Genomic DNA, 16371 nt, shown 5'->3' with positions numbered 1-16371 from the left:
GACTGTCGCTGCAAATCGTTTTGTCAATGCCAACTCGAGCTTCATTTCCACTCAACCGGGGCGTGAGAGAGAAAGAGAGACAGCTTCAACGATATGGTATTGGGCAGGGACACACACACACACACAGGCATGTGCCGTGCGGAAAGGGAGTCGGTATCGGCGAATGAATAATTAAACCGCGCACCATACGAACGTCTAGTAATTAGTGTGGCTTTTGATATGTAATCTATCGATTATGCGCCGCTTAAATGTATGTTTGGGTGGAACGGTACCACACAGGGAGCGCGAGTTGCGTGCGATCGATGTAGCTAATTTCCATGCATTATCCTAATTTCGTCAATCGCGTGTGTGGGAGTGTGTGTGTGTGTGTGTGTGTGTGTGTGTGTGTGTGTGTGTGTGTGTGTGATGGTGTGTGTGGGTGTGTGTGTGTGTGTATCAATGTCAATTTGCCGCTTTCGGAATGGGTGGCACTGTTGTAGGCGAAAGGTGAACGATGAATTAGTGAATAATTTACCAATTGGAAAGTAGCGTTTAGGATGTTTCTGTGTAAGATTTTTTGTTTTCGTCACATTGCTATTGCGTATCCGATAGCAGAGCAGATCACTTAACGGATGCAAAATACTTCAAACTCTGCAATGGATTAGTCGAACCTTGGTGCACCATTTTGCTGGAAATTGTTAAAGTTTCTTCAAACATGCCTGTGTGATATTTCCTGAATTCCTTCCGCATCGAACAGCTATGAAAGTAATTATCACAAATCAATTCGACTAATTGGGATTTTGTACCGAATCAGCTTTTACCTAAATGCTTAATAAGAATTACGCAAAGTATTTTACAAAAATCCAACGTTACGTTGTTTCAAAAATGTATGACGTCAATGGCGGAAATACAGCTTTCTCATGCTCGTTTGATTGATCTGGCTGTATCTCCGCTCACCATAACCTCACCACAGACACGCACAATCATTGGAAGATTGTGAATTAATTAACTGTTTTTCTTATCTTTTCCCACTTTCACAGAACACTCCAACAACGCCCCATCTGGTGGTGAAACCGAAACGTGGCTGACATTTAAACTCAATTAGGTAAGTGCACGACTTCCCGAAAACAGGCGTCAAAAGCATTTGAATTTTCCACCATCAAGAGCCCCAAGAAAACAAAAACACTTTTCCCGCAACCGAAGCGCCACACACCTGAGTGTACGTTGGGTTTGTCTCCATTGGGGCACATGACGCAAACGGGTAGAGATTCAATGGCACACCCGGAGCACAGTTGCCGGCGGGCTTCTCTCGGGTGCGTGCGTTTGCTTTATTGCACCATATTAGCTCGTTACGCGAGAGTTCAGTTTTAACGGGCCCATTCGCATGAACTGTCGCATAGCGTTTTAAACCTGGCCCCGTTACAGCCGTCGCTCATATTTCAACATTTGAGCCGCCACGTGTCACAACCACGGACAATCACCGGAGGGAGCACTGCAAAAGGGAAAAGTTTTTTGATGAGATTTGGCCCGAAGAAGAAACCCCGACCAGCTGACGGACCTTCCGAACGAGCGTAGAAGACGAGACGGTTCGTAATTTCTGTTGACATGCGTTTGTGATATTTAAACAGGCGGCAGCAAGGTACGGCAAGCTCCGGTCGGACTGCTCCCTCGGTCCCACGGACAGACGCAAACGGACTGACTTGCTGTTTGCGCTGCCTTCGATGCGCAAATAATGTCCCGCCCCGAAATTCTGCAAATCCTCCCATTTCCTCCGTGCTGTCTGAGCCCTCGCCTGGGTTTCGGTGAGTCGTTTTGCTCATCCATTGCAGTCAATTGGCTGGGCGTGTGTGTGTGTGTGTGCCTGGGACCACCGCACCACCACCGCCACTGATGAGGGCAATTTATGGGGTTTTTGCCCAAACGCCACCCTCCCCCAGAGGATGAAACGGGGATGAAGTTTTACAGCGAAGTTAGCTCGGGACCGTCTGCTTCTGCTGGTGGAATGCTGAAGAGCGTACAATTAAACTGAAAGAAATTAATTCTGACCCTGAGATGGTGCTTCAAGGATAAATTGGTTTGAGAATTGATTCCCATGCGCCATGCCATTGGTGTCTTCTCTCCATGGGTACCGAGTGCTGTGTCCTCTGTGGGGGTGGGAGTGTGTGTGAGTGTGGATCTTCGGATCGGTCGAAACCTTTATTGGAGTTGATACAATGGTCAACAATGACGACATCCCAGGTACAATTAACTATTTACTGCGGGATTGTGAAGTCTGGATGTACGTCTCTGGAACAGTATCTCGCAAAGGAAGGACATAACAAGTCGAGCAGTCCAAGTCATTGCTCAGGGGAAGGATAACCATTCACTAGCTCTAATAGGAAACGAACTTTGTGAAGCACGGAACATTACATCCAACAAAAGGACAACTCATGACGCTGGGTAAAGACGCAGACAGGACCTGCCTTGACTGGGTCGCTTTCATCCCGTAACTCGTACCAATTGATGATCGCTCAATTAAAATGTAAATTTCAATTCCCTTCAACCAACCTCCACGCCCGGTTCATTCTCAATTTAATTGAGTGAATAGACAAACGGTTCCAATCAGCCATGGATTCTCGCAACAGCCCGGTGACGGGTCAATATTTGCCGTTCGCTGTGGCGTACCTCACACATCAACGAACGTTCAGCTCCTCCTTGCGTGTCGCTTGCTGTCGCTGTTCACGTCCGTTACACGTCTTCGCTTCGGACAAATCGCCTCAGCCATCGGACGTTATCGAACGACTTAACACAAGGACTCAGGCTTGCGCAAGAAGTGTGTAACATTGTTGTCATCAACAATTTGCTGGAAATGGCTACGCTAGGCATCACTCAAAATTTATAACACTTCCTCCCCTTCCCACCCGGCTCCACAGCAGTCAACGGAGATGTCAGTGGAGAGCGTTCGTAAGCAATCGTGCCATCGTGTTAGCAGAGCACCCGTTGGCTCGGAAGGTGAGAACCTCAAGCAGTTGCTCGCACCCTGCTTGACATATCTCATTCGAAGCAGCTCCTTTGCGCTCACGCTCCATCTATCATGCGGATCCATAATCTGTTCATACATCATCATTTGGAGCGGCAGCCCTATCCGCTGGCAGTGTTGTGTTGAAAGCCTAATCGAATGAAATAAAAATAAATAAACAATCGCCTTCGGGGGGCCATTCTCGGCAGATGGGGCGAGCGCTGGCAGAAGGGGGCAAGGATTTTGAAAGGCATAAGGAATAACGGGAAGCCGAAGCGGAAAGAAGCAACACAGCAATAGGATTGTCAGCTCGTTACGTTCGCCGGCGCTCAGAGCTCCGAGCACACTGGGAGGGGGGGGAAACAGAATCATGAATCAAAGATTCTTGCCATCTTTGCCAGAACGAGCCTTCTCGAGCTGGAGGGGTCGAAAAAGCAAGCTGAGAAGGAATGGCAGCGTGGAAGTGGTAGTTTATGTTGCATTAAATCCTGCCGGCAAAACCGAGCTCAATGCGTGAAAAATTGAACAACAACCCAACACTGTTGCCTTTAATACCCAGCACTCTTCATACGGAATGGCTTTTGGCTCCCTTCAGCAATCGATATAGAGCAATCGAGCGTACACGCATCCTGGCCGGGCATCCGAGCCCTTCAAGGATGTGAAGAATTTGTTAGCATCTCTCTTGCTGCCCGTAGTAACGCAGGAACCGCCGGCGACTGGACGCTCGAGATAATCGTAATCGGTCACGGGTTTGCAAAGTCATGAAGCGTTCCGTAGTCGTTTGGGGAGGAATATTCTATGCGCCAGGGGTCGGTCAAAATCTAATCAAACATCGTTTCTTATGTGCAGAAACCGCTCCAATGGCTTGACGTTCGATTTTCAGTGTGTATTCTGCGCGTGTTTTGCTATGCATCTTTTTTTTATGTGATATTTATTTAAGCTAGCCAACCGGTTCGTTTCGGTTCATGTTTTATTTGCCATTTTTTTCCGCTCCGCAGCTAAGTGATGCGAATGATTTAATTTTGAAGCACGCACGGCCAGCGTAGAATTAATGCCATAATTTATAACTACATCATCATGAAGACATTTCTCCCCTATCGACGATGAGAGAGAGAGAGAGAGAGAGAGAGAGAGAGAGAGAGAGAGAGAAAGATCGAGGGAAAGATAGAGAATAAGAACGTTGGAAAATAGAAACAAAATAGATGGGAAGCGGAGTTTGAAGCTATATCTAATCAATTTCTTTGAAAATCAAAGACAGGATGCGGAGCATTTCTCGTTATCGAAGCTGAACGAGCTTCAAAGGCCGCTGATGCTTAGGGACGCGTCTAGTTTACAAAGATTTTCCCTTTCTTTTACCTTCGCTTCGCTTACCGTCCCTCTCTTCGGCGAGCCAGCATGCAGGCGGTATCGAATTTCCGATTCGTTATTGAATTCTTTCATATCCATCCAGCTGTCAAACGAGCGGGGCACGGAGGTGGACCGGTGCTTGTTAGACTAGTGTGCAGCATAATCGGAGCATAGTTGGTGAATGCTTACCCGAAAAATGAAGCAAACCACCATAACCAAAAAAAAAAAAGAAGAAAACATGAATACTCCTCCGACAGGTTCAATCATTTTGTGCCACAGAGCGGCTAAAACCTGCGGTTAATGTGGATGTTTTGTGGTTGCAGTCGCGTTGCATTCAACGCTTTCTGCGGTTTCTGTCTCAAGTGCTTTTGAATGTGCGTTCTGTAGTCGGATGCAAGGATGGGAGGAAAGGCAAGCTGGGGCAGCCGTAGTACCGTGGCTCATGTTACAAAAACTGAGATCAAATTCCTTTCAAACCACCGAGCGGACTCGAATGCGACGGTACAGTACTAGGAGGGGTCTTTTGTCCAGCGGTTATTATTATTGAGCATGATGTAATTCCAATTCATTCGTAGATCATTGACCACTGGAGCACGCTACATTTAATGGGTGCTGGATGGGAAAGAAGAAATTGAAACAAGTTCGTTGAACTTGACATCGATGTCTAGTAAATGTCACTTGTGGCTAATTGGATGAACTAAACCGATCATTGACGTGTGTTCTGTCTGTGTAAAAGTCTAGAATGAACTAGAAATGTATTAAAACTACTTAAAACGTCAACACCATTCAACCAGATTTTCACACAACGTACGTATTAACGAAGCGTTGCGATACACACTGCATAACTTTAAGGGCAAGTGATGCGGATTGCCTACTTTCAAGCAATCGTGTTTTAATCACATTGGAATGCTTCAAATGACCTCGATCTCCTCAATGCTCGTGTTTTAGCAGCCTTAACTAGTTTGGCTTCCATCAATTACTCGATTACCTTCAGTCCGAAACACTTCCCTTCCTTATTGGCTTACGCTGCGCAAATAATACTTTGATGACACCTTCTTACATCAATTCACACCAGCAAAACAGCACTTCTTTTACATCGATTAACGCAGAGAGGCATTTCATTTCTAGTGGATAGTAATTCGGTATTCACAGGTTCAGCTCCACTTCTTCAATGCCTGCTCGTACGTAATCGTACCCAAATTGGTTTAACATTTACATGCTGACGGTATTATGCCAAACCCCTGCTCCGCTCCAGCAGAAAAGCCTCTTCAAGCCACACACCACACAAGACACGCCACTGACAGAGAGCTATCATTGTGCCCGCACGCGTTGCTTGCGCCTCTGCCCAAACACTTTGACTTCGAGTACGCTTTTCTGCGGATTAAATCGTACGCCAGGTGTGCCGGAATGGCCCATCCGACAAACGGCACCCCGCCACACGGCTGCCGTAAGTAGCGTACGAGCTCTAATCCGTTCAAGATACTTTCGCCGTGCAAGGAAACAGGCGAACAGAACAGGCCCGGCCTGCCGGAACTTCACAGCAGCTGCGAAGAAAAATCAAACACTTCTGCACAGCACAGCAAGGGCCCAGACCGCAAGGCGGCTGAAAGCAGCTTTTCGCTGATCTACATAATCGAAGTCAACAATTGACTGGCAAAAGTCAATCATTTCGAAAGCTTAATTCAATCATCACCACCTCCCCGGAACCGCCCGCTCGGTGCATGGCCGGGGCTTGGCAGCACCACTCGACTCGGTAATCAACTTCGGCGCCCAACCCAATTTCCGAGCTGGGGCTCGGGTGGTTCCGCTTTTACCGTGTACCGCGGTGCGAACGATGTGCGCTTTTCTGTGCAATGCCTTTTTTTTCTTCTTCATCCGCTTTCATCCTTCTGCTGGCGTGCTGTTGTTGAGCCCCGGCTTGCCTATTGCCGTTGCGATGTCCCCGGCCCGATAGCGTATTATTGAATTTAGAAATTTCGTTAGGAAATCAAGAGATTGGAGTGTATACGCCACCACCAGGCGCAGATAAAAGCGAAAGGACGCATGCTGACAATCGAAGCAAAAGGCCTACAAGGGTCTCTGGCATTCGCTGCCAATGAACAACGAACAACCGCCGGAACAGGGCGGGAAGGCAAAGGCAGGGCAAAGAAAGCAAGAAAGCGAACTGAACAAAAAATTACCTAAATCTGGTTTTCGCATCGCAAACTTCATTCGCACCCGCGGAATCGGTCCACCGGGAGCCCGGGGAGCGATTCGCTTGTACAAATTGAATACACACTTCCGTGTTGATTGTTGCTGGAGAGAGTTTCCTTTTGGCGTGGGGACGAACGGTTCGGTTTCGGTTGTGGTCCTATTCTTGCCCTTTTCTTCTCGCCACGACTTTGGCTACCTTTTGCCGTTGTTTGTGCCATTTTTTTTTGCCATCAAGCGCTACACACGGTGTCGTTCCGCTAGTTTGGTCGCGAACAGCGTTCCCTTGCTTTTGGTCCAATTCCACGCTCACCATTGAATGAGCTGGCTCGGAGTTTTCTCGCGATCTGTAAATGTGTGCGCAGAAACAGCAAGCAACGGGAGGTTAGAAGGAGTACGTGTTTTTTCGTCCCAAAAACTGGAAAACGAAGTGTAATACTTAACAATCAGGGGAAAATCGACAGTAAATGTTGGGAACTACCACCACCAGCAGCAGCAGCAGCAGCCAAAAAACAGGAAAGCGGTGAGCTCAGATGGCTAATTGGCAGAAGAAGGAAAAAGTTGAAACTTACAACGCGACGGAAACATTGCGAGGACGACGCCGCTGTGCTGGTGCTGGTGTGACCGGCAGTCGTTTGATCATGGTTTTATGTACCTTTTCTGTTGCTTTTCAAATTTACCTCCCTTTAAAATTTAGCTGGTAAAGTCTGTTCGTGTGGTTTGAGGTGGGCGAGTGTGGCTTTAACCGAGGATAAAAAACATCCTGTTGCGATTTGGTCGATTGGTTGAGAAGCTACAGCTGTGAATACAAAATGCGCACGGAAGGAAAAGCGGATGTTTTTTTGCATGGCTCGGCAGTAGACCAATCGTGTTGATTATAATTTCTTTTGCTAGAGTAGCGGGCCTTTATTTTACACCTCAGTAGCCAATAATCTTGATAAATCACAAAGCAGGAACGAATGAAAGGTTAAATGTGCTTCAAATTATGTGTGAGTGAGTTTGCATTTCGGATTGCATACATTCCGGCGGATAGTGTAGTGAAAAGTAATTAATAGATAATCGTTCAATGAATCACATTTTCATTGAATGTGAAGTGAGGATGAATCGATACTTCTAATTAAAATTTTTATTCAAATCCCATTTATATATAAATGAAATTGAATGAATAGCTTCGGAACAACGCAGAAGGGAAAAAACAAAACTCACTGTCAAGAATCACAAGTACCAACGCCGCGCACAGCGTCCTTCAAGTACTTTTATCTGATCATTAGTTTGCCAATCAAGTATCGGAACCATTCGCAACCCGAAGCGCTGGAAGGAACGCCGCTTGATGATCTCTCACCCGCAGATGCTTTGATTCGAACGGGACCGTTCCTTCCCTTTGAAAAGCCCTCGGTTGGGCTCTTCTCTCACGTCAACAGTTTGGCGCGCTGTTTTGACTCGCACCAGTCAGCTCCGATGATGTTGACGATGACGAAGCGATGATGAGACCGATCAGGCCGCGTTGATGAATGGTTACGATGGTTGAAGGGGTCTTATTCCTTGTTATTCCCTCCCTTCGATCGAGGGGCTTGTATTTGCCACCCTTCGGGTCCCTCCCTATCGGTAACTGTTGCCGGGAATCTCGAGCACGACCCCTCTCGGTTTGCTGCGCTTGCCTATTGCTTTCCAATCAAGAAGCTATGAAGCTGCCCGACCTGCGCTGAAGTGGCCAGTTGTTCCCGGGGCCGTGCTAGGGGAAAGGGACGCAACACGCAGCACAAAACAAAGGTAGGGACGGGTGCAATTAAAAAAAAAAAAGAAACGAAACACGAACGAAGCAAAACGGAAGTGACACAACACGTTGCCTGGGACCATCTGCAAACGGAGCGGTTTCCGCTTGGGTAGGGCAGTGTGCAGCGAGGGACGGGAATTGCATCATCGCGCACTCGATGCGCGCTCCTATTCAAAGGCACAAAGCATGGTTTTGCTTCCCTGCTCAAGACACTCGAAAGGTGAGTTATTTCTCAAGTGAAGGGTGTGTTTTTTCCCTGCTTCCTTTCAATCTTGTTTCCTTGGTGTTTTGAAAGCAGAACCCAGTGGTACTCCAGGGGTACTTGCAGGTAATGAGCTGTTGATGCAACAGCAGCGCGGACCCCTGCGGGCTCTGCAATCCTTTGTGTGCATCTTGCCTGCAAGCATCTTCAATCAAGGGGTTGCCGATGGCAGCAGTAAGGAAAGAAGTATAAATATTGGTGTATCAAAACACAATTAAGCCCCGTCGACAGCAGTGGCCTCCGTATGCATACACATGCTTATTATAGCGTGTTTATTGCACCGAACCGGCTTGCTTTCCGTGTGCTGAAACTGCTCACGCTGTTAGATCGATGAAAATTCGATCAAAACATTAGCTTTCCCATCGAACCGAATGCAGAAAAAAGCGGGACAAAAACTCGAGCACAGCTTGAACCGTTCGCAAGCCATTTTTGTATTTTCCCTCCCTGTGCCAAAATGTGCTGCCTTGATAATGTGCAGAGTGCAATTTCTTTTTTCATATTTTTGCAAGCAGCACATCAACAAAAAAACACACACACCCACAAGAGCACAAAACATATGCACACTAAGCGTAAAGTGACTTTACGCGACATTGCAAACTGCTGTTACTATCGGTGTGCCCGCCGCCGGTGCCCCAGAAAACATACAAAATGCATCGCAGGCGAACGAAAATGTGCAATGTGCATGTTGATGTTGCAACGTTTTGGCTTTTGACTGCTCCACCCCAGCCCACCATTCCCTGCTTGATGTAGTTTGATTAATATCCTTTTTGCCTTCGTTTAACCCGAATTACCTTTCAGCTTTCCCGTGTGTGAGTGTGTGTACGTGCATGTATGGTTTTATTTATTGACTTTCGATGCCCGCACAAATGAGGGGAAAATTGAATGCAATAATAAAAATCGATGCAATCTCTTATCGGCAACAAGCCGGGAAACGCTTGCATTCGGTGGCAATTCAGCGGCAATCGCGTTTAATGGAAAAAAGGGGAATAAATTGCACTTTATATTAAATGAGCGAAAAATGCTGCTCATGAATACCGTGTGCAAACGTGTTTCTTTTTTTTTCGTTTGTTTGTTCGCTGCCCGTTCGCTTGCACCGTTTGATGGCGTCGTCTTATGGGCACCGCAGGAGCTCGGAAGGCAACACGTCCGGGTGTTTGCAATGTTGCAACGTTTGGGAAGTTGAGCAAAACATATAAAAAAATGGCGAAACATATGGCAGTAACGTACCGCTTTCCCCCTCGTTCAAGCTCTTACCTTTGGCGTGGCATGCCACAGTTAGTTTTTATTCCCAGCATCATGGGAGCGGTGCCGGTCGGCCGTACGGTCCATTTTAATTTCTTAATAGAAACGTAACACCAGTGTCCCCGGGTGGCGCATTTATACACACACACGCTCGGTGAAATATGACTTCCCGTAGGCTGACCGGATACGCGCGGGTCCTCACGAGGGATGCACACACACACACACACGTGTACACCGGAGATAGGCAACAGAGTGAAATTGGCAATGCAAGTTAATTGAATGAAAAATGATGCGGCACGACGGGTGGTGGATTTACTGGCCCTGGTGGTCTCAAAATCGACACACCACGTTTGGCTGAGGGACGAGAAGCGTGCAGCAGCAAAGCAGGGGCCCAGGATAATAGGAGAAAAATTAACGACCCAACCGTCACCCCGTTACCCGTGAACGCCAGCTGCGTGTGAACGGCTCGGCCGGGGCTTTTCCGGGCAGCGCGAGTCAAACCGAGCTTGGTGGGAAAACGTCACCGTTCAATAATGCAGGTTCCGTTAATCAGCAAACCGATCGGTAAGGGGTGTGTGAGGGTCGCAGAAAATGCGACTGCAGTGAGTATGAATCAATAATTGATGAGGAGCAGCTCATGAAAGTTGTTGCGCAATTGCAGCAGCAGCTGTAAGAGGGAAAAGATTGCGGCAGCGTGCCATCGTGGCAGGCGTTTTATTGGGAACGAATCGATTCCACCCAACGGATTGGGGGACACGGAACACATGTCGCATTTAAATTCTCTTTTATTGAAATTTTAAATTGACACAAAAAAAAAAATACAACTCTTCACGAAACGCTTCGGCGCAAATGCCGAATGCGCGAATGCTGCGAAAAAGAACGAGGGTTGCAACTAATTCCCATTATCTGGTACCTTCTGCCCACCTGCCAGCGAAGAAGCATTCGGCCCAAGCGGCTGCTAAATTGCTTAAGTAAATCAGATGCTAATTTGATAGGGTTCGAACGCGCTGAGGCGGTGGGTGAGGTGGAACAGAAAATAAAAGCAAAAGAATAAATAAATCCCCGCAAACCCGGGGAGTGAAACGTCTCGCGGCAACTCGCCGGGCTACAGTTTTCCTCCCGGCCCGGGCGTCACAAGCGCCTAATGTCCCCTCGGGGCTGGCTTTTTCCCCACCCAACAGTCGGGTAAGATGAGACCAGTACCAGCCGGTCTGAATCAACAGAGATAACCGGAAGGGCGTAATCGAATCGCGAATGCGCACACCCACAATCAAAGATAAAAAGGAAGCAAACCTTTTTTTTTTGCATTTGCCTGTTTCGTCCCGGGACGTGAGGATTCCCCTCGCTTACCCGTCTCACAAATCGTTCCACGTAAAATGGCTGTCTTCGTTGCTTTTTGCCGTATTTTTTTTCTTTCTTTTCCTTCCTTTTTGTTTGTTGATGTACAAATTTCACCCTTCCCGTCGAGGCGATCATTCGCCCCAAAAACGCCTTCAGGGAGCGATTGTTTGAATTGAAAAAGGCACGCTTGCCTGCGGGCGTGAGCATTAAAATGTTTGCCTGTATTTGCATTCGACATCGCTCACTGTCACGCCGGGCAAACGATGGTACTGTAATGAGAGGGGTGTATGTGTGCGTTTTAAAGTTCTAAAGACGGGGGAAAAACAAGTATTGGCAGCTAAGCCGAAAATGGGATTCCCGGTATTTGGCGTAATGTGCGTGAAACACGCTTGCGTGCTAAACAAATGCGACAAATCTTGTTTATTTTAATTGAAACTGCAGCAACCGCTCGGTTGATTTCTGTAAGGCCTGCGAGGCAGGGAAGATTACGATACATTATGCCAAATGTTTTAGTCGGTGTGTACGCCGTTGATGGTTTAGGAAAAGGATTAAATTAATTATTCTAGCAAGTGTTGTAGTGTCCCATTAGCCTTTGAAAGGATGCCGATAATAATATTATCTTAATTGCTTCGAATGGAAATACCATCAAAATGTGTATCGCAGCAACCCTCGTTTCTGAATGACCTGCTAACGGTTTCATGCACTTCTTTCCGCTCCGCTTCACAGCTTCACCGCTTCACAAAACGACGATGAGGACGATAAGCACAGACCGTACCTTGGCCGGGTTGATGCTGGTGCTGCTAGCCACCCTGCCCTACGCGACCGTAGCGCGCAGCTACGAAAAGCAGACGGTGCGCAAGGGCAAATCCGCCCAGATCGTGTCCTCGGCACCGACCATCACCACCCCGCTGATGGACCTGTGCTCCGAGGACATCAACATGAAGCTGGCCTGCCACTGCTCGCCGGAAAGCCACGCCAAGGCGCAGAAAGCGTCCTGCTCCATCTTTGACGGCGAGCTGCCCCGCAAGGACTACAACTGGCTCGCCTTCCACACGCAGACCGAGCTGGAGCATCTGAAGTTTACGGTGCGCAAGTCGGGCAACCTGACCTACATCCCGTCGGACGTGATCGCCACGCTGTACAAGCTGCGCACGCTCACGATCGAGTACGGCATCATCGGCGACATCTATCCGTACGCGTTCGGCAACCTGACCGAGCTGCGCGTCATCAACCTGCCGAACAATCAGATCGTCACGCTGCACAACCACTCGTTCGCGCACCACCGGTCGCTCGAGGAGCTGATGCTGGAGAACAACTACATCCGCACGATCGGGCGGGACGCGTTCGTGGACGTGCCGAAGCTGATCAAGCTGAACCTGGCCAACAACAGCATCGTCAACCTGCACGACAACGGGTTCGAGGAGCTGGCCAAGCTGGAGGAGCTGCGGCTCGAGTCGAACCAGATCGCGGTGCTGGCGCGCGAGTACTTCAAGGGGCTGGAAAACCTGAAGATCCTGAAGCTGTCCTACAACGATGTGGACTATCTCGGTGCGTTCGTGTTCGCCGACCTGTGGAGCCTGCAGATGCTGTTTCTCGACAGCAATCGCATTGAGGTGAGTTCGCCCGGTTCGCCCGGCTGTTGAATGTATGAGCGATTTAAGAGCCCTTTGAACCTAAAACCGTTTGTTTGTTTTCCTTCCCCTTTTTTCCCCATCAGAAAATCGACGAGCGTGCCTTTGACGGACTGACCAGCCTGAACTATCTGCACCTGGAGAACAATCGCATCACCACGATCGACAGTGCCACCTTCACCAGCGTGTCGGCCCTGCAGCTGCTCAACCTCGACTCGAACCGGCTGTCCACGATGACGCACAGCCATATCGTGCCGCTGATGGACAATCTGGTGAACAACAGTGCCCTGCTGTCACTGCGCGGTAAGTTCCCGACGGTGCCGAAAATCAGTTTTCGGACCGATTCAACCCTTTTGCTCGGCTGAGTGGTACGACCACCGACACGCCCGACCGGTATCGTTTTGGAGGGTTTAGGCAGCTTGAAAAAAAAATATAAACCACCTCCGCAAACCATCAAACACGGATCGGTGCCAACTTTAAACGAAACATTTTATCGTCCATTCAACGGGGTAAACGGTCGTAAACCCCGCGTGCGGCTCCAGTACACACGCTGGATTAACCGAAATATGATTGGATTTTCGATACTCATCCTTTCCATCCCTTGGCAAAGGCTGTGTGGTATCGAAGGAAAAAAGCGGTCGCACGACCGCTCAGTATATCGGTCCATCTGCGTCTGCTGCCAGTGAAGTGCCAGCGTAACCGACACCGAGTGATTTCTTTTCCGAATCGCCGGGCGACAACCCGACAAAGAGACGGGACAATTTTTGGCCCAAAATGCCAGTGCGATTTTTTGCTCTCTCTCTTTTTTCCCCAGTTATGGTCGCTTTTTCAACCAATGCTTTGATACTGTTCGATGGATGTTCGGAATGGAAATCATGGTTTTGAAAATAGCCCGTCCGTCTGACCCTTACCCATTCTCGGTCGAGGCTCATCTCCGGCACTGCACGCCAACTGTTGCCTGGGTTGAGTGGATGTTGGGGCTTTGCAAGTGTGGCTATGTGTGTGTGTGTCTGCCAGTGTGATGAAAGGTAGAGTTTACCCTTCACCGTTCAACGATGGCCAGTCGATACTGTCGTTGACAGCTGACACATGAAAAGGTTTTACATCCTTCCTAGCCCTGGCCGTGTTTGCGTGTGCAGTACGGTGCAGGCTATCTTGATCCGTTACTCATTTTTGCTTAATCCTATCCTTGTGCTGGGTGGAAGTATAGCAGAAGAGCTTCAAAAGGTTCATTGGATAGGAAAACTTGAGCGAGAATGGGTTGTGAAGAACGCAAATGCATACATGCAGCTTTTGCAGTACGTTTTTGCGTTATTGAACTGGTATGTACTCGTATTGCGGGAAATGGCATAGTTTCGTGGTTTCTCCGAAATATTTAGTTAAATTGTAGGCGAAACTGAACTATGTTTGGAAAATATGTTCGTATAATTGATTGATTCTTGTATCCGTCTGACAACTACAGATCGTTCGTTTTCGTAATTTGCCGTCAATTGCAGCGAAACGATTGTGGAATTTCCACTAACGAAGCTTTCTGAGAAGCGTACGTTTCCCATTGGTCAGTGCCTAGTTGGAGGCATTCGCTATAAAATGGAATTTCACGAATTTGTCCGATACAGAAGCAAAATTGAATCCGGCAGAGTATTTGCAGGATATGGTGGATTTTTTACCTTTTTTTTTCATTTGCAGCACTTAACAGTGGTTTTTTGTCCAACGTATTGCATACATGTAGGCGTTTCTTGCAACGGTGAAGCATAAATTAATCGTAGCTGTATGAGGATTGCAACAAAAAATCCATACTCCATGCACTCTAATTGATATCCCTTTTTTTGCCATCCACTCTCTTCCCTTTCTCCTCGCAGACAATCGGTTCATCTGTGACTGTCGGCTCTCGTGGATGTACGACCTGAGCGACCGTACGCGCAACGAGGAGCTGCGCGAAAGCCTCAAGAGCATCGACTGCATTCTCGGCCTGACGCCCGAGGAGCCGACCCGTTCGCCGCTGGCCAGCTCGTACGACTTCGGCCAGCTGGACGAGAACGGCGAGTACATCGACGATTCCGCGAGCGAGAACGACGCCCTGGCCAAGGAGGTGCCGCAGACCGTGAACGTGCTGAAGCTGGGCCGCGAGGAGCTGCCGTGCCCGGAGGAGCTGGCCGGCCCGACCGGCGATCCGAACCCGCGCGAATCCAAGGGCCTGTTCAACCTGTCCTGGAACAGCTCGGCCGCCGGCGACCGGTACGGCGGCAGCAGCAGTAGAGTGCTTCTAGCGATAGCCGCGGCCGCGGCGCTCGGACTAGTGCGTCGATCGATTAGCTGTTAAGTGGCCACCGGGTGGGGGGGGGGGGGGGAACCGAAGGTAACTTATTTACGGCAGTGTGCGCGTTGGTGCTCCAACGCACGTTCGATTGTTTTTCCCTCCCCGTGCACGTCGGCTCCATCGGCTCCGTCGCTCCATCCCATCCAAATGGGATTCGTTTCAGCCTTCCCTACTGGAAAAGCTTTGCACTCTTCACCCATCCCGCTCACTGGATCCCATACACCACAACAGCTCCGCATTGCATTTTTGCGTAGCGCAAACACAGTCACAACACGACAAACACATCAACAAGCGAAAGGGGAGAGGCGTGAAGAAGTGGAACACGTTTCGCACGTGCATGTAATATATAGTGAAAGTGAGGGACAATTTTGCCAACCTATTACGTAGCATTTAGAGCAAACCCACGATAGATAAGTAGCGCATGTATGTGTGTGAGTGCGCGCTACCAGATCGGTCGACGGCATCAGAGCGGGCTTAAGCGAGGGACGGTAGCTTTCTTTCGTCGAACGTTTTGTGGTAGATTTTAGCATAACAAAGTGATCGCCGAACGTGCTGAACTTCTGCTCACACTCCAACCATCACAATCATCACATTCGTCACCAGCCTGGTGTGTTGTTTTATTCTCCCCCACTCCCTTTTTGTTTGGCGTTTGATGTACCCACCAAAGGGGTACACTAAGATCGAGCGGGCCGGTTCGACAGCATCCACGGGCAGTGGATGGACACTGGACGAATTTTGGACCGATAGTTCGACTGCCCATATCTGCGGTTGGACGGACAGAATCGAGACTCTGATAAAGGGTAACCCATTTCTTTCCTTTTTATAATAAAAGAAAACAAATCAGACAACACACACACATATATAAGTAGGTTTTAAGCTAGAGAGAACACACTGAACGATGAAGCCCCTTTGCAACTGAGTACGATATAAGGTATAAACAAAAGAGAGAAAAAAAACAAAGAAAAAAAGAGCAAGCGAGTAATAAGGTAAGAGAAGCAGAGAACATACACAACCATGAAATGAAACCAAACAGAAGAAAGAGCGAGGAAGTAGCAAACAACGGTAAAGAGAGCGAACAAAAACAGGATCAAACGAAGCGAAGAAACCAAAAGACAGTGAAACTACAGTTTTTGTAGCATCAACGGGAAGGATAGTAAGAAACCGTACACCAAGGGAAAAAAGTAAGAACAAGCGATGCTGGAAGGAAACGTGCGGAGAGACATGCAATGTTGCAATTCTTCTGTGTGGTGAGAAAAGATTAACAAAAAATAAATACAACTCTGTAAATTG

At 48.3% G+C, this 16371-nt stretch overlaps 1 protein-coding gene across 3 annotated transcripts in view; it reads left to right on the top strand.

Annotated features, from left to right (window-relative positions):
* Positions 1-16093, top strand: part of LOC121589077 (connectin-like) — a 96103-nt gene extending 80010 nt beyond the window's left edge. For all 3 annotated transcript variants that reach the window (XM_041907688.1, XM_041907687.1, XM_041907685.1), the window contains exons 2-5: positions 1020-1084; positions 11860-12746; positions 12851-13067; positions 14624-16093. In XM_041907688.1, the coding sequence (XP_041763622.1) occupies positions 11883-12746; positions 12851-13067; positions 14624-15084 (1542 nt within the window). In that variant the 5' untranslated portion in view covers positions 1020-1084; positions 11860-11882 and the 3' untranslated portion in view covers positions 15085-16093. The remainder of the gene's footprint in view (positions 1-1019; positions 1085-11859; positions 12747-12850; positions 13068-14623) is intronic.
* Positions 16094-16371: the final 278 nt, after the last annotated feature.

This window comes from Anopheles merus, chromosome 2R (assembly GCF_017562075.2).
Source record: "Anopheles merus strain MAF chromosome 2R, AmerM5.1, whole genome shotgun sequence".
In the NCBI taxonomy this organism is placed as follows: domain Eukaryota; kingdom Metazoa; phylum Arthropoda; class Insecta; order Diptera; family Culicidae; genus Anopheles; species Anopheles merus.
Note: the sequence above shows the minus strand (reverse complement) of the source record. Positions and strands in the feature narration are given on the sequence as shown.